The 18,856-nt window shown below is 43.1% G+C and overlaps 1 protein-coding gene across 1 annotated transcript in view; it reads right to left on the reverse strand.

The window, feature by feature from the left end:
- Positions 1–18,856, reverse strand: part of nav1a (neuron navigator 1a) — a 74,808-nt gene that overhangs the window by 38,419 nt on the left and 17,533 nt on the right. Inside the window, exons 5-6 of the mRNA XM_079273538.1 lie at positions 10,081–10,183; positions 8,221–8,565 (exon numbers count right to left, since the gene is read on the reverse strand). Of these exons, the coding sequence (XP_079129664.1) occupies positions 8,221–8,565; positions 10,081–10,183 (448 nt within the window). The remainder of the gene's footprint in view (positions 1–8,220; positions 8,566–10,080; positions 10,184–18,856) is intronic.

Below are 18,856 nucleotides of genomic sequence, written 5' to 3' on the forward strand. Positions count from 1 at the left end.
CCCCGTCTGAAAAGGTGCTCTTATGGTTCATTTAGACCCTCCATGTCTGGACCACCAAAAGCATCTAATTAGGCTCTTGCTTGGAGAGAGCGCTGTTCTCGAGGTCTGCTCAGAAAACTTGACTTCAAAGATGGTTTGTCTTCCAAGAGACAGAGAGGAACAAGAACAAACCCACAAACAGAAAAACGCCACCATACTAAACAGTTCAAATGTAGCTCAACAGGTTTCTGCAACCGGTTCAGCAAAAATAATTAGGATATGCTCGCTGTTGGAAGCACTGGTGCATACAGGGCAGGTTGAGATTAAGAGATGGCGTAATGAGAAGAATAGGAAGGGACAATGACGGTGGGAGGGCAGAAAGAAAAGTGTGTGACTAATGTCGAAACAACTCAAGAGAATAACACCGTGGGAGTCAATGGGAGGAAGGCAAAGTTAATTCTTATGCGGATCACAAACCCCCATCACATCCCACTGTTAACCCTCTAAAAGGCTCAGCTCTAGTGTGCACGTTCTATGGATGTGTGTGTGTGTGTGTGTGTGTGTGTGTGTGTGTGTGTGTGTGTGTGTGTGTGTGTGTGTGTGTGTGTGTGTGTGTGTGCGCAAAGATTTGAGGCAGCTTCCACCCAAAAGCTTGTCCTTAACCATGCAGATTCATTTACCCCCTACAGAGGAACCAAGCATGTACTTTAAAGGCGGTATAGATCTAGAGGGAGGGCATGAATGAGTGAGAGCAAGGTGAGGGGGAGTGTGTGTGTGTGTGTGGGGGGGGGGGGTGTCTTTTACTGTGGGAACCAATCTTCAGGAATGAACCTATTCGTTTCCTGAAACTCTTTCGTTAACAAAATGATGTCTTAATGACAAAAGGTTGTTTTTTTTACATAGAAATAGTAAAAGGGAACAAAAGAGATTAAGTATATTTACATTAGTGTTAGTATGTTTATTTAGTATTCATAAAATGAACTAGCAACATGATCCCTTTCCAGAATCAGTGTCCCTGTTATTCTTAAAGTTGTTCATTCTTCAACTTGGAAATCCAGTAAGAAAAAAGAAAAAAAGGCATGTTAAGCGTGCTAACATGCTCATGTTTAGAGCATAATGCTCATCATGTTATACATCTTTAGCATGCTAGCATTTTCTATGTAGCACTTAGCACAAGGTAAGCCTAGGTATATTGGAATTTCATTCTTTTTTCAAGTATTTGGTCATAAGCTGCTAGCTTAGATACAAAGATGAACTCAAGGCCCACTAACTATAGTTGTATTACTTTTTCTTTCTAGGATTTGTATAAAAATGGTGAAAGTAGTGGATTGAGTGGTTTAACTGACCATGTTTTCCTATACCCACATTCCTTGTAGTATAGTCTTCATACTCCAGCAACTAATTAAATCTGAAGCCTTCCTCCAAAGTCCTAAAAGCAAAAGTGTTGTTGACTGAATGATGTCAGTCTATATGGTTTATATCTACGCTTGTTGTTTTAGCATCATGTTCACCATCAGTTGGTATTTTCAGGTCATTTCCTCCTTTTCATGTCTTCTATAGGTCAGGTGTGATTATATATCATCACAAAATAAAATAAAGTGAATTCAGTAAAGGTCTCCAGGAAGAGAGGGATCGGTCTCTTTCCTTAAAGGAAACACGGTGAAGTTGGTCATCAGGCAGAAGTCGTGACATTCTAACCTCTGTAAAATAAGAAGAGTCCACACACTCTCTCACACACAGTATATTTCCTTTGCACGCTCTTATTGTTGACATGGTAACACTTCCCTCTAAATTACGTGGGGGTCCTTCACATGCACACACACCATAGCCACCATAACCCCCCCCCCCCTACCTATGCCTCATTGTCCTTGCAGACTGCTGACCAAGTCCCTGAGTTCTCTTATTCTTTTCCAAACCTGCCATAAGGGGAAGCCAGGGATTAGTGGGGATTATGCCGTAGCGTCTCCATCGAGATTTACCAGGCATCAGGGGGGTCCGTCTATAGGCGACAGTAGCTGTGGCAATGGTTTTGGCATTTGATTAGGTTCAGTTGAATGAAATGGCCTTCAACATAGAGAGACTACAGTCTTATTGGAAATATTAGATATGTGCTGTAGAAGTCCAAGGAAAAGACAGCAAGGAAGCCGAGAAAAGATTCATTTCTTTGACTTCCTCAAACTTTCCTTTCGTTCCAAGGCAGAATGTGGGAGAACCGGTCCGAGGGATGTAAGTGTGGTTCCCAAGCTCCGATCCAGCACATGTGTTTGTTGCTCAACACCAGTATGTTTCACAATACTGAAATGGCCCGTAGTCAAACTAAACATATCCATGCAGAGTGACAGGAGGCATTCCTATATCTGTGTGGAAAGACAGAGGGAGACATGCACAGAAAAAGAGACTGAATAAAAAGAAGTACTGTAAATATTTTCTTTAGCAACAGTGAAAGTCTCCCGGGATGAACCGACAATTACCAGAAGGTCTCATTCACCTTTTTTGGGCCCTGTTTGTTGGACTAAAAGTAAACTATGTAATGTAACAACAGTGAATAGCAACAATAGTAAGACGGTTAATAATGAAACCGTGCGGCTCAAACAGCCCCAGCAAACACAAGAGAACAAAAAAGGTTCATAAGGATTTTGTTCTCGCTGAAATAGGAGGTTGTCAAAGGCTTTCTAGCACTCCAAATCCCCCCACAGCCCCATATGTTACTCAGTATTTAATATTTGAATGTGTGCAGATTAATGTCATAATTGTTTGTGAGCAGTGTCCTGCTGTTACAGCTGAAGCCGATTATATATTCCCTGAGAAAAATAGCCAAGCACATGACTAATATATTAAAATACAAACTCAGCTACGAGATACAAACTAAGTTTTCCTTTAGTGTCAGTGTGGCTTTTATGCTTTGTTAACTCAAAATGAAAGTCATAAGCCACCCAAACTGCATGCAGACTACGATATAAAATACAAAGCAATACAAAATAACCTCCATATGCTCATGTGATCATGGTGAATGGCTCTTATTAAGAAATGCTGTGTGTGTTTGTGTGTGTGTGTGTGTGTGTGTGTGTGTGTGTGTTCTTTGCCCACACGTGCTGGAACAAAGAGTGAGCGCACTCCTCCTCTCAGTCAACTTCCCTCCATAATGACAGGAAAAATAATCGATTACACGCGGCAGTGAGCAGAGAGAGACACAGGAGCATCCCACAGAGGCCCAGAGGCCCAGACAGGAGCAGGTAGTGGATGACAAGAACAACACACGGCCCATCACCCTCCTGAACGCCACCCCAATCTGCCTCTCATCACCGCCTCTGACACGCAATGTCATACAGACAGAGAGACAGACATGGTGAGACAGGGGGGCAATCTTGACGCAGACATTTTAATCTTTCGTGAAAATATCGGATTCGCACATTTGTCGCATGCTGTGGAATTTATGTTTTTAAATTATTTTTCGGGGTGCTATTATTTTCTGCATGGAATAACAATCAAGACGCCGACTCTTGAAACTTGCTTAGAGTTGTAAAATCCTCCACAGCAATTATTAAGTCCTCATTAATATGCTGTTCATTCACTATTGTCACAAAGTAATACAGTCACAGTCCAGATTCATTTGAAAAGTCTGCATGATTACTTCACCGCAATAACATTGACAAAAAGGAATGCAGACTTGGCATTTATTGTGATGCATTATGCAGCTTTCAAGTATATGCCAACTGATTTTCATGAAATATGGAAATGGTAGGAAACCAATGAAGTAAGAGAGCTGTGCTGTTTTGGGGAGGGGGTCTGTAACTGGTCCACCCAATGAGTCACAGTGTAAAGATCTGGTTCTTAGCAGGAGGGAAGCCCTGGGTGTGTCTACTGAGGATCACATCAGGATGTGTGTGTGTGTGTGTGTGTGTGTGTGTGTGTGTGTGTGTGTGTGTGTGTGTGTGTGTGTGTGTGTGTGTGTGTGTGTGTGTATGCGTGTGAGTGAGGGAGAAGGATAGAGAAAGTGAGAGTGAGTGAGTGAGTGAGTATAAGTAAGAGAGAGCGAGAGAGGATCCACCACCTGTAACATAAATCCGATCCAGATGTGGAGAAAAAGGGATTCATTAATCAGATGTGTCATGCTGCATTATGTTCTCTGTGTGTGTGTGAAGTTCTAGTTTGTGGCCTGTAGGTGGGGTCAGAGTACAGCAGGATTGAGCTTGTCCTGAGAGAAATTGCACTGCTATCTACATCCAAACACACACACACACACACACACACACACACACACAGTCTGTAGCTACCCTGTCCCACTGGAGATAAGGTTTCCAGGCAATGACAAGGTCCAGCAGGTACACCTTATTAGAAGTGTTTAACCGTCGATACGGTCAGATAGCCATCAGTCAAGGGGGGATAATGACCTCCAGTCTTTGAATAACACAAAACATTTAGTGGCAGGCATGAGGCTAAAGTTCCACTCATGCCATCAAAGCTTATTCCAGGCATCTTGTGTGTTCAAAACAGATGACTTCTCTATTAAAAGTTCCTCTTTCTGTTTCAGTTCCCTGTACTGTTCTGGATTGATACCGAGAGCAACCAGCTCACTTCTGCTTTTCTAGGAAGCAGACAGCACTAAACCAAAACACTTAAACCAGCAGACTCTGACAAGCTTGAGCTTAGGGTGTGTGCGTGTCCTGCTCCAAACAAATGTTTTCATAATTCAGACGTTTAGTGCAGTGAACCAGCTCGTCTCGCAGTGTAGCCATGGAGACTGCGCGTTTACTGATGGGAGGTGGCCGAGGATGGGAGCGTTTCCATCCAGAAACAAAAGCGCCTGCACTCAGCTGGGCAAAAAAGACAAGACACACGCTCATCCAATCGTCTGGAACATTTCTCAACAGGATGCTGGATTAACAAATCAGCTTCCATAATGTACAGATCTACACCACAAGCAAATACAGCAGAAGTGGGATTCCAGCTTTACATATCGAGCACCTGAGGCCACATAATCATCCCACTGGATTCCAACGTGTCTGGCCTAGTTTGTCGGTTTGTTTTCCACCAACTCCTGAGAAAAACATCTGGGTCTTTAGCTTGCTAGATGTTTCGTTTTATTCTCCTGCTTCAGTCAGTTGGTGCTGGACAGGGAGCGCTGTCAGAGCTTGTTTGCCTGCTGCTGCTGGAATCAGGGGAGAGGAAAGACTGAGCTAACATCATAGCCCATAAATAGTGCATTTTAGTCTCACCATAAGTGTTGGTTTATTACTTCCAGCAACATCTTTGACATTAAATTAATGTCAAATTAATGCTAAATAAAATGTAATTTTAAAAAATGAACCAGATTAAGTGTAAATCTTTAACCTACAGCGGACCACATCTCATCTCTGTTGACACGCTAAGGGGAATGGCCTGCTCATCGTCCCCCTTCTCTCTGTTTCCCGGATGAGAATGACGTGTGTGAGTGAGAGTGTGGGGGGGATACTGGGAGGGGTCTGGTTCCAGATGTAAGTGGTACGCGTCAGACAAGAAGAGGCCCACGCTAGAAAAGCACAGGAAACGGATAACTTAAGGGGTCCTGACTCAGTGTGTGTGTGTGTGAGAGAGTATAGGGTCTGTGTGTCAGCCAGGTCACGGTACAGTCACGGTAAACTCACCTTTGCATGGGATTGTGAGTCATGTCTGTACAGTGAGTCACAGTGAGACCCATGATGAGTCAAGTCCCGCTCAGCCATATGCATTTATGGCCTCTTGTATTTTAAGACAGTTTAACAGAACAAAGAGATGACGACGACACAACCCAAAAAAAGAACATGTGTGTTTGTGACACATTATTTATGCGGGGAAATCCTATGTATTATATATGCTGGGATATGGTAATGTAGTGTGACCCCTGTATGAGAGGGGAAGTGCCTCTATGTATAATGGATGAGTATGTGTCATGAATGATGAGATAAGGGGGAGTAATCCAGCATGGTGCCACTTCAATTTGACTGGGTGGAGAGCAGCACGGAGGGAGGGAACAGCGGCACAAGCCTGCCCTCTAGTGTAACGACCTCAAAGTTTGAAGTGGGTACCAGACTCCAGCCTGCAGACTCAAAATGATCATATCAATTATTCAATAAAGGGCAACATGAAAAGTTGATGACGATATTAGTCGATCTCCTAGAAATTAATTTTGATAAAAGATGATATGTGTCACACTGATATGTCAAACATTCCCTGGTTAACAAATGGCAGTATTTGCTGCTCTTGTGTTTTCTAAAGTGAATTGAATATTTTGGGCCGTTGTTGGATACAAAGATGTCACTTGTGGGAATTTGTGAGGCGCGTATTTCAGGAGTGTTCCGGAGATTTTAGTTGCAGCCATAAAATAAATATCTACCTGATACAACCATAACAGAAGTTGAACAGTACAATTTCTACAAGTCAAGGATTCATTAATTAAAGGGCTGTTGTTTTGGGTTACTTTAGATTGTACAGATTATTCCACCCGTTGCCTAAAGGCTCGTCTAGTGCATATATGCAGAATGAAGTCGCTCTCCCTCTGTGTGTGTTGTTATCCCGGCTTCTCTGTGCTTTGTCTACATAGTCTTCACCATATTAAGAGCTGTGTGGAGGCAGTAGATATGCTCTGAATTTTCTAGTTTGAGCATAATTAGATTTTAAAAAACAACAGTATTTTCTATTGTTTGCCGATTTTGTCTTTCTGCAAGTTCGTGAGTCTCTTTCTCAATCTTTTTCCTTTGGCCTTTTGTTTTGCATCCGCCCACAAAGCACAATATAAACATGTATACCCCCACTAATTGGAGGCCCTGACCAGATACACAATAACACTACAGGGACCTGAACTGTGTTACAATTGATTTCCTGGTGACTGGGGGGTGCATTTTGGTGGTTACCATAGAGATGTCAAGCGGTGGCCAGCAGAGGAGTTTCTTTAGTTTGGTCGGATGAGTTATGCAGCGTTACACCGACACACTGCCAGAATCCTAGTTTGCAATGAGATAATGTGTTTTTCTTCTCTGTGTTGAGAGAGTCGGTCAGTGGAACACGATGCTGTGTGTGCAACTGAGTTAAAATTGTTGTGTCATACCTCCTCATGCAAGTTCTCCAAAACTAACAAAGGATTCCAGGGAACACAACTTAGGTCATTCTGCAATAAACCGTCTAAACTCAATTTCCTAGATTTGTGGATTCACGTGGAACTTAATTAACAAACATAATTCTTCTTGATTGGTCGTCAAGTCACAAGGTTAACGTGTTGTCATACTGAGACAGCCTGACGGAGACTCAGGGAGCGAAGTAACAATTGAAACAAGAACAGCAGCTATCAGCATGCTCTCTCTTAGGATCTGTCACTCATTCAGTTGGCAAAGAAAAACAATCTTCACAAAGGCACAGCACACATTTCTATCCATCTATCAGACAGACACACAAACACATTTCTCTCCAGTTCATTTTACAGCAGATAACAAATTAAAGTAAGAGACCCTTTTCCTGTAAACTGCTCAGTGTGTGCTGACATAGCCCCGTGCACACAGAAAGCTGCTGACTAGACGGGTGTGTATGTGTGATGACATTTCATAGATATCACCTAGGTAACAACTACTCAAACAACACAGCAAACATGCAGAAGAACATTTCTCATAAACTAAGCTGAAATAGTTCACGTTGTTTGTCGATGTGAGCTCAACTTTAAATCCTTTGATCCAAGGGATCCATGGCTAGTTTTAAACAGAACTCCTTCTGACCCCGACAGGTCTGACTGATCCAACATTGGAAAGGCAGAAAGAGTTACCAGTTTTCCAAAGACACCTGCATTCTAGCTCTGCCAGGGGGCTCTAGAGAGCCACCGCTGTGAGGGGTCCTCCACATCGAAGCCTGCTGGCAAAGCCGGCGGGCTCGCAGCTGAATTTGACAGAATTATCTCTGCGAGGGGGCTCGATGATTGTGACATCGTTCTTGGACTGTGCCAGAGGGCTGCTTTCTGACTAGGGCAGAGCCAGCTGCCAGTGTCAAGGCAGACACTATGAGCGGGGCTGATCAAGGCTTTGTTGTGCTAGTAAACCACTAACTACAGGCCGGTCTGCAGCTGTGGGGTTGTAACAGTTGGCAGGTGGCAGGATTCCCCTCACAAGCAATGCGATTATCATTAATGAGACACATGTATCCTCATTGCTGCAGGCTGCAGCGTCACGAGGTCATAAAATATTCGTAATGCTCCTCGGATTAATGAAGCAGAAGTTTCAAATGAAAAAGAACAAAACTTACCCATTCCCCAGATCATCAATATCGTCATCATCTTCATCATCATCATCATCATCATCCTCGACGTTTGGGCTCTTACTGCCGAGGTTGCTGTTGCGGAGGTAATCTCCCTTCAGAAGGGACGGATCCGAGTCGTCCAGCGCTTCGATTAGTTGGATACGAGCAGTGTGGCTGATCCGGAGGGGAACGTCCAACTGGCTGTTACCCGTGGACGGAGCTTCCCCGGCCTGGAGTCGAGGACTGGCTTGACCCTGGCGCCATGACAGCGGAGAGGAGCGATTTGATAGACTGGAAATTGAGAAGGCGGCAGCTTCATCGCTGTCGTAGCACACGGCCCCCTCCACACAGCTGTGGAATGAAAAAGAGGGTATGTTTTAGGGATTGCTGGGAAATATTCACAGCACTGTGCTCCCCTAAAGGGATGAAAAGGTCGAGCTCATTTTTAACAGACAGGTAGTGAATCCAATCATCTTTCCTTTTTACCCCACCCTGCATCCTCTTCTCTCAGAGGGATTTTACACAGGCTTAGGGAATAGTTGGTCTTCGGGTGTCTGTGTATACGTATTTGTAATGTGCATTGATGTTATATCCATGTCAGCAAACATGCCTTTATGTTCCTCTGTGCCCTGCAGAACACTGTCATTTGTGCGAGTCTACAAATACCAGCATCCCTAACATCACAATATCATGCATTCCCTGTGCTAAAGCAGCAGAGCTCATCACTGCTTAGTGCTTAGGTTGAGCATTTGCATATTAAAAGTCACTGGCTCTCAAACTGTGTGACAGTACATGCATTTGCATGCTTCATTCAAATGAACCTTGTCTGCAGGATACAGAATCATCTCCACAAAAAGCATCAATGAAAACGTTTTAAAATGAAGCATAAAACAGGCAGGAAAGACGTGGAGACAGGACGAGAGAGAGGATGCTACTCATCTCGTTCGAATGGATTTTCAGAGGCTTTTTGCTTGTTATGCATTCGGCATATATCAGGGAAAGCATGTGTGGACAAAACAATTCGCTTGCTCACCAATCCATTTGTTCGATTCATGCAAATCTCTCACTCTAACCACAAATTTTTCACAGGAAATATGACATCTTGTTTGCACAGGAAACATCCACCGACAGGCTTTAGGCCTCAAAGTAGAATATGTCTTCAGGGACGGCGGGAACTGATTCAAGGTTATTACGCTGTGATAAAAGTATGAATGGCAAAGGAAATGTATTCCAGCAGCAGGGAACCATCTGCTGATTTGCTCTTCACGTACACGAGCTCCCACCGAGGGACAGAGAGAGGATACACGGCAGGAGATGCACGGACAGGCAGACAGAGGGGAAGCTCTCAAGGACAAAACGTGAAGACACGCTGAACGCAATCAGAATCAGTCGATGAAAGGCAGGAAGCAGAGGGAGGGAGAGGCCACACGAAAGCTCACGTACACTTAATCGCAGCATTATTGGATGCATTGTTGTGTGTCTGAATAGGAGTCGTGACCGTGCATTGGCAGGGTCGGCTTTGAAGTCAGCTTTGAGCTAATCCTGCTTCAGCTCCGTATTAACCAACGCAAAGAGAAAGCAGAGGAGGTAGCAAAGGACAGACTAATGGATACTGGTCCATCAGGAATACGGATATATCTTAAAGCCCACCGGCAGTTAACCACCACACCCCAACACACTGTTAGCAATGTCAATAAGAATCTGCACATCTCAACTGCTCTTCTCTTTCACTTGTTTGCTTTGTTTGTCCTTTCTTTTTGTTTCTGTTCTACAATATCATGCAGTCCTGTTGTGTGTGTGTGTGTGTGTGTGTGTGTGTGTGTGTGTGTGTGTGTGTGTGTGTGTGTGTGTGTGTGTGTGGCTGACCTGTGGCTGAGCTGCACACCTCTCAGGCTGGTCATGGTTTCCTCCAGGTTCTGTCGGAGGTCCAGAACATTTTGCACGGTCCTCTTCCTCTGGGATTCTGGGTCTGCAGGGGCGCATATACACACGTTACATCATTAGTGGATGACAAGAACACGTCTACCTGTTCAAACATTTATATTATATCCAGTATGTACAAATGCACATAAATACACTATGAAATATGACCATATATGAGTGGATCATGTTTCATGGATGTTTTATTTATTGACTTTGTTCAAAAATAACCATGCAGACTGATCATCAGAGTAGTTCCCATCAGTGACCAAAATCTAGGATTACACCAAATCATCTAAAGAAAACAAATGAATAAATAAATCGACAACAGGCAAAAAATAATAAAAATAGAGAACTACAAAAGGAAAGGACAAAACAGAGTCAACAGTGGCAGGGTACGCGCAGTTGTTTTTCCAGATGGCAGTGGAGCAAACAAAATCAAATATGATGGCAGTCAGACAGACAAAACAACATAGAAGACCTTTAAAACCAGACAGGACTCACACTCCAGTCTATCCAGCCAGTGCACATCTGTCACATCTGTCTGGATCCATCTTTCCCTCCTCTCCAAGCACCCTCCGTCACAATGCCCTGGTGCCCGTTCATTGCACTGTGCCCCTTTGCCCCCTGCCATCGGAATAAACCAAAAGCCTTTCTCACTTAAACCCACCAGGGAACATATTGGCATTTGTCTCACCCCCTGCTGTTGTAATCCGCTCAGATTGGGCTACATAGATTCATGTTGGGCTATCCTGCCAGACTGCTGCTTCATACGTGCGTGTGTGTGTGTGTGTGTGCCTAGATAATTCCCCCTGTGGGTTGGAAGATTGGAAGCAATATAAGAACCAAAGTGGTTCAACCACTTAGTGATACAGACACCATTTATTCATGCTCAGAAAACAAAACATGTTTCACTTTCAACTCCAAAACATGTTTCACTTTACCTTTTTACTCCAAAACATGTCAATATGAGAGCTTGATATGGGGCCCTGCTCACACTTTTGTTGCTACTATCATAGGATATCATATCCATGCAATGGTCAGACAGACATAAGACTGAGAACCAGGAAGAAACTACATGTACTCTATCACACATATTCTCACATAGACAGCAATCAGGACACCTACGCTGCATCACGTGACGTTGACCCTTGCTCGCTCTCTCTCTCCGGCTCAGTGTATTTATGTGTGATGGGGGGGATGGTGATAAAAGAGTTATAGTGTTAAGATATGGGACAGCCTGTTTACCCCTGAGGTTCAGGTCAATAGACCATTAGAACTGGCCAGCTGACTCCCAAATGAGCACAGCGAGATTATTTACGAGAAGTGAACGACAGTGTAAGAAGAAAATATAAATTAAAAAAACAAAAATGTACTCTTACTATCACCACTGTGTTACAAAGTCGTTCTTGTCAAACATATACACTGTATCTACAGTGAAACATTTTCAAGTTCATCAACTGATTTAAAAAATAAAAAAAAAGGCATTGCTCAGTTCTCATGTCAAAATCTTTGCTTTGAAGAAATTGCTAGATCGACAAAAAACTGATAGTTAACAGGGTATGGCTGTCGTGGTCCACCACTTTGGTCTAAACTGAATATATATCTCAACAACTATTTGGATTGTCATCGAATTTTGTACAGGCATTCGTGGTCCAATGACGTTGTTGATCCCATGCCATTTCCTCCAAAAGATTGTCATTTTAGGTTAAAGTGGAATATCTATTAAAAACATCACCGTGACAGTTTGCGCCGACATTCATGGAGTCCAGAAGATGAATCCTACTGACTTTGGAGAGCCGATGAGGAAAAACATTGTCCATCAACTTGGACTATATTCGAACACCAAGCATGACGTGAACAGAGTCCACCTCCTCTCGCCCCACTAGAGTCCTGCACTCTGTCCTGCGGTCCGCCCATCAGATATTCTGTCATATGCCATTAGTGATAAACACGAAAACAACAAATAAAGACAAAAATGGGACATCCAAATACCTGCAAAGCTAATGACATTCACATCAGCCTCAGATGTACTTTGTGTTTATTGCTCATTCGCAAATTATAGCACACTGACCTAAGAGGGTGAACATAAGCATTATACCTGGAGAGCAACGGCATGTTTGCATTGTCTTTGTGAGTGTGTTATCATGCTGGCATTAGCATTTAGCTCAATGCCCAGCTGTGCCTAAATACTACCATGGTTGGAACCTTTTTGTCTTGTTCAACATTTAAAATAAATTCCCCTTTTATACAATGAGCCCACGGAACAACATATTCTATATACTGAAGCAATCTACTGACACATAACCCTGAAAAGACTCAACCCCCTCCCTCCCTCACACACTCCATTCACAACCACCCCTCCTAGAAACAGCCCAGCTGGCTAGAGAGGAGGTAACGGGAGAAAGACCATTCTAATGAGTGAGGAGGGTACATTTTGAGCTGCCAGAGGTGTCAATCTCAACAACAGCTGCAGACTAAACACTGTTCTCACACACACACACACATATGCACGGTGGGGCTACTCGCATGCACACACACACTTGCACTAGACCCGATTTACAAAGCTAGATTGATTTCTCTTCAAGAGAATGGCCACATAGACAATTGATTAGGCATCCCTGGGGACAGGCAGCTCAGCGGAGAGAGATGATGAAGCCATTGTGATCCAACCTTCTGCTGCCCACATACACTAGACACACAGTGCAAATGCTGCTTAACAAAATATATACGCAAAACATAGAACTACTTTGTTCTGCTGGCGCTGCTCATATTAAAAGGCAGTCGAACACAGTATGGGAATTCAAGATATAAAGAGCCAGATATCAGCTTTAAAATGTTCCATTTTTGTTATTTGTTCATACAAAGGTTTAATGGGAACAAAGAACCCCTTGAACATGCAAACGCAGACAAAATCGGACACATTCAGCCACACGCACACACATGCAGGCTTTAATTGGGCAATTTTAATTCCCCTTAAACGCGAGCTTTGTTTAACATCGGCGTCAAATTGATTAGATACGGTCTGCGTGGTTACGCATGTGCCTGTGTGGATGTGTGTGCGTGTCTGTAAAAGACTTCCTGCCCTGCCCCTGCCTCTGCCTTGGCGGTCCCAGCTGGCATGTGGGGGGGTAGAGGTGTGGTGGTGATGGGGGAATTAGGGATGCAAATATCCCTGTCAGCTCCCCAGGGGAGTAGATGAATTACACTGATCTGTTTTAAACTGAGTGTGTGCGTGTGTGTGCGCGTGTAGAAGTGCCTGTGTGCATGTCCACATAGGTGCTGGGACCGGGGCGCTACACCTTCTTAACTCCAACTCTGAAAAGGATATAAAACTAGCTGAGGAGGCTGTCATAATGGCCGACTCAGACTCTTAAAATGAGAGTCAGCAGGTTAGAGTGAGAGTGTTGTTGTAATTGCATGCATGTAGTGCATGTGTGGGACAACTTCTGCATCCTAATGAAAGTCTGCTCTCAGACAAAACAAAGAAACACCGAAAAGAAGCAAAAATAAATATAAAGTTAGAGGTGTAAACTGTAAAGGACGGAAAAGTTCTCAACTACCAATGCAGTATTCTGGCTCTTCCTGCAATGTCAGGCTCTCAGCGCCAAGCTTATTTGTTCATGATGAAGATGTGAATCTTTAAAAATGCATCAAAATATATATATATATTTTTTTATGTAAAATAATCTCCTAAAATATTTGGGCACGATAGTTTTAGCAAAAAAGACTCCAACAGGATTAAATGGGTTTGTTGTGGACTATTTGCAGCTGAAGATTAATAAAAATTCACAGAGAAATAAACTATATCAGGCACTGACTACATGGCGAATACCTGATAATATGAAAAATATAAATGGAAGTCTTATCCCTTAAAAGTAGAGGAAGTTGAAAAAGTATGTTTCATGATGGGCATGCCTGATGGTTACTTGGCTAGCAGACAGAGTAAATTAAATAAACATAAATAAATGGTTTCCTCTCTTGGGTCACTTGACTCTCCTCTCTATTAGAAAGAGAACAAAAACCTCCCCAAAGACACACTAATGGCTCTGTCCTTGCAGGACTGGTCTGCCATTATGTGTTTGTGCAGTCACATGGCATCCCTCTTTGACAGTGTGTGCCTTTACCAGCGGGAAGTGCAGTTTTGCAGAACATCTATGAATATAGGTTTGAGTAATGGCTCCTGATTCTATTCTTTCCTTCCTTCCCTCCAGAGCTCATTTGTCCCTGTCCCGTCCATGTGCGTGCTCATATGTTAGTGTCACCGTCACACTCCTCGGGCCACAGCGCCCTCGTCACGTGATAGATGTGTGTGTGATTGAGCCTCGCTGCTACTACAGCACCAAAGCGCTGCACGTTCAGCAATATGTGCAAGTCTTTAAAATAGTAATAGGTTTCCGATTAAGTGTTTTTACAGCATTCCTGACAAGTGACACACAAGAATCAAACAATCAGGATGCAAGTAAAACGTTTTTGTTATTGTTCAAGTTTTTACGTCTTGCTCTTTTTGATAATATTTCTGTTGGGCATGGCTTGCAAAAAATGGAAAGGTGAAACAAAGGTAGCACATGTGATAACCCAGATATACACCTGTCACAATGTGAATATGACCCTGCTAAGCTGAAATGGTTCATTATTTTGTATTTTCTTTGCCATGACCATTTAGCAAAGCGTTCCCTGTATTTTCTCTTTCTGTCCTCTGTCTCCACTCAGAGCAGCATCACAGCCATCTGCTGACCCAAGACAGTGAGCAAAACAGGAAGCATTACAACATACAGCCATTCCTGCACATCTGGACAGGGCGGACAAACACGCCAATGAACCCAAATGTGCATCCACACACAAACACACATGCACTAAAGTTCATCCGCTTTCGCCAGGATGTCGCCACAGGATATTAGACCCTTGAAGATCATATCTGATATGTGGCATGAATGGCTAATGAGCATATCGCAGCACAATACTGCATCTGTGTACACTGAATCTGAACAGTTGTTGGTTCGAGTGCAAAGATTGAACACATGATGAGCTTGTCAATGCACAAGTGTGAGAAAGGGAAGAAATTGAAAGATAGTCAACAATGGTTTGGGGCAGCGAACCGTGTTAAAATCGATTTAAAATTGGAAACGCTTATGCAGCAGTAGACACCTTTACCAACAGAGAGGATGAGCAACACATTGACTGTCTGAGAAACATATGAATAGACAGATGAAAGTATTACTGATAGATCCAGAATCCTCTGTGCAGCAACCTTCTCTCTCTTATCCTCTCAGTCCAGATCTCCACACCGACAAAACCTGGCTCTGAACACTGACCCATACACAAACACACGTAAACACACTCTCCCTATCTCTTTAACCACAGCCCTATCTGCTTAGAAGGCAGAGTGCTATGCGCTTAGAGGGGAAATGAGGAGGATTTGAGTGACGAGCTAAAACTCACACCCCACACATAAGCACATGTGGTATGCAGATGTGGCTGTCAAAGAGAATATCACCTGGAGGAAAAAAAAACAACACATGATGGATGTGTGCGTGTGTTGTGTGTTTGAGATGCATCATGAACGTTAAATATTTGGAGGTTTCAGCAGTATCTCTTTTGCTTCCCGTGTATGCCGGAAAACTCTAAATACAGACTGAGCTGCACACACACTCATACCGACACACACTGACTACATAGCGGCAACGAGCCAAGGCAGACTGTAATGTGTGGCAATGTTTGGGGTGTATTTTTGTTCAAGAGGGTTGTTTCCTGTGAAACTGTATTTTACGATGTGCTTAAACCCGGACAGCCTGCACTCTGTGCCTGCACTGTTAATAAGGTGATGGGTAAGACGGTAGAACTGGTGACAGCAAGTTAGTAAGTAATTCCGCTGATATTTTACAAAATAATGTATTTTTATTTTGTTAATCAATTTGGTCTTTGGTTTAAAATGTCAGAAAACAGGGAAAAAGCTGAGGGTTGTCTGGTAAATCAAAATACCTGATTTCAAAGTACTTCATCACATTGATAGAAAAGTCTTGTGTATCTAATATTTTCATTTTGTCATAAAGCAAAGGTGGTCCAATAAAAACAGAGATATTGAAAGGATATCTGACTCGGTATGCATGTTATGGCAAAATCTCCACTCGAAATGTATGTCTGCATTTTGGCCTTAAATGGCTGTTATGTGTATGCTACTGTGTTTGTTTACAGATGACCTCCATCTCAATTTTGTCGCTGCAACATTGCAGCTAGATTGTGCACAGATGGTGCAAAATTCAGCTTCCAATTCAAGCCGACAACTTCCATATATGGTTTTTGAGATCTGTGAGCAAAATAAAAATTTGATGTAACTTAATAAGACTTGAATTGCGCGACATAAATCACATAAAAAATCATTTGTGCTCTTGGATTCTGACACTGATTTGCCTTCACAATGTTCCAAGGTAACGTTTCTGTTTACTTCTTGTTGTTTGTTTAGCTTTGACCCACACCACTGATACTGCATTAGCTGACCACAATACTGTCATAAGACTCAGTCAGATGCATGTGTGCGCGACTAATACTGTTTCCTTACAGCAGCTACAACATGCACACATACACCTCAGTAACAAAGGGCACTTTTATCGGAGACCTTTCATACGAGGAAAACACAAATAGTACAGAAACAGATGAATACTGAAAAGCATTCGTCTGTATGTAAAATTTACATTTTGCTTTATGAGTAAACTGTGCATAATATACCAGGCTTCTGTTATTGCCTGGAAAGATTAGTGAACCACAAATATATATATATCTATATATATATAGATATATATAGATATGCTTGTATTGTTTTAGTGATAAGCAGCATGTGAGTATCTGCATGTGTGTTATGTAAGAGCTGATGAGACAAAAACACAGAGTGGACTAATATGATTTTGGAAGAGGATGTCAGGAAGCAGACAGCACTAATGCAATGGCTGCTACATTAAGAGTCTGACCACAATGCATTATAAACACACACACACACACACACACACACACACACACACACACTAACACACACAAATAGAGAAAATGCACCATCATACATGCAACCCATGTGCAACTCTTCCTTTCTACTCCTGGTGACAAAATCCCTCCCTCACACTGGAAAGATTGTCCTCTATCCTCCTGAAACACTTGCCAGAAATATCCTCTCTGCTGTCTGACTGGTGACAGAACACTGCTACCCGTCAACTCGCATCAGAGTTAAAAGAGAGGAATAAGAAGAGAGAGGAAGAAAAAAATCGAAGCGATGCTTTATTCCTCACTTTCCTTGGCAGTTGCATTCATTTGGCTTGTCACCGCCTCCTCGATGGGAGGACGACTGCCCTGAATCCCTCAGTCAGCGAAGCCCGGGGTGGAACTAGCCGCTCAGGCCGCACCCGCATCACATTAGAGACTCAGCAGCACTGCGATCACAGTGAAAAATACCCTGTTACTGCCAAAAAGATGAATACAGGGGAGTAGACAGGAGAGGATATCAGTGACTGAATGTGGCACACATTGAATTTGTGTGTGTGTGAGCTTTGGACATTTAAAGCTGCAGCTGCTTTGTTATTTCCTGCAGCGCTGTTAAGTTCTCTTGAACAGGATTATGTGTGTGTTTGCCTCGGTGTGTGTCTTCTTTTTCGGGCTTTGTCAATTTCTCTGTGGGGTTTATTGTTCCGCAGACAGCTGACTAGGATGCATCGTCTCCCACACACACGATACAACGTCACTTTAAAATAACAAGCAGGTCGGTAGTCAAGGCTTCTTTTATGAGCATTCATGTGTCACTGAGTGTTATTCACTTCTCCTCTGCTGAGCCTGTAAGTAACACAGTCTCCCAATTCCTACGATCGGCTCAGCAAACACCAAAACTACACAGCATCTCCAATCTTCTAACCGAAATCTATTTTCTCTATCTGATCCTTGATGAAGCAAAACTCCCCCCTAATACCTAAATCTCCATCCAAACAGATGTCCTTTCCTTTAATCTGTAATTCATTTTAGCCTTGATAGCTGGCCTTTTCCAGGGTGATAGATGATGTGTGATTCGTGGAATGGAGGCTGAATCTTCTCATTGTCTTTTTGCAAGGCCTAATCCGGAGGCTTGTTGGTGTCTTTAGACAGCACCTCTCTAAACCGAGCCCGCCCCATGCTGGGAAAGGCCACTGCTTCAGGGAGCTTACCCTCTTGCATACACTTCTTTATGGGTGCTGATGGGACTGGGAGGTGCCATTAGTGGCACACATCTGAGGTTCGGTGTTCTAGATTACCCTGGCAATACGGTATATGCTTTACAGGGTGTCATTCAGGTCGGTGCATTTTATTGGCAGAATTGACAGAGTTCATCATCCCCTGCATCTATGTCCAAGCTTAATGCTAACGCCCTTAACAAGACAAGTTTTCATGATATAATACGACACAAAGACACGTCACTTTCCTGTATGTAGGAAGCAGATGGGAAGAAAGTGGGAATGTATAGAGGAAGGGGAGGAGGGGATCACAGGGAATGATCCATTGAACATCTATAATCTATCTTCCTGTGACAGAACACACAGAGCAGAAACCAATTAGCAGAGCGTCCCATCGGAAATGGAGAAGCAGATACTACGGAAGATGAGCCCACAGCCGCAAGCTACAGGGCAAGTTACAATTAACCTCCACACACACACACACACACACACACACACACACGTATGTGCGTACTCACACAACTATATACACACCA

This window comes from Melanostigma gelatinosum (assembly GCF_949748355.1).
Source record: "Melanostigma gelatinosum genome assembly, chromosome: 8".
In the NCBI taxonomy this organism is placed as follows: Eukaryota; Metazoa; Chordata; class Actinopteri; order Perciformes; family Zoarcidae; genus Melanostigma; species Melanostigma gelatinosum.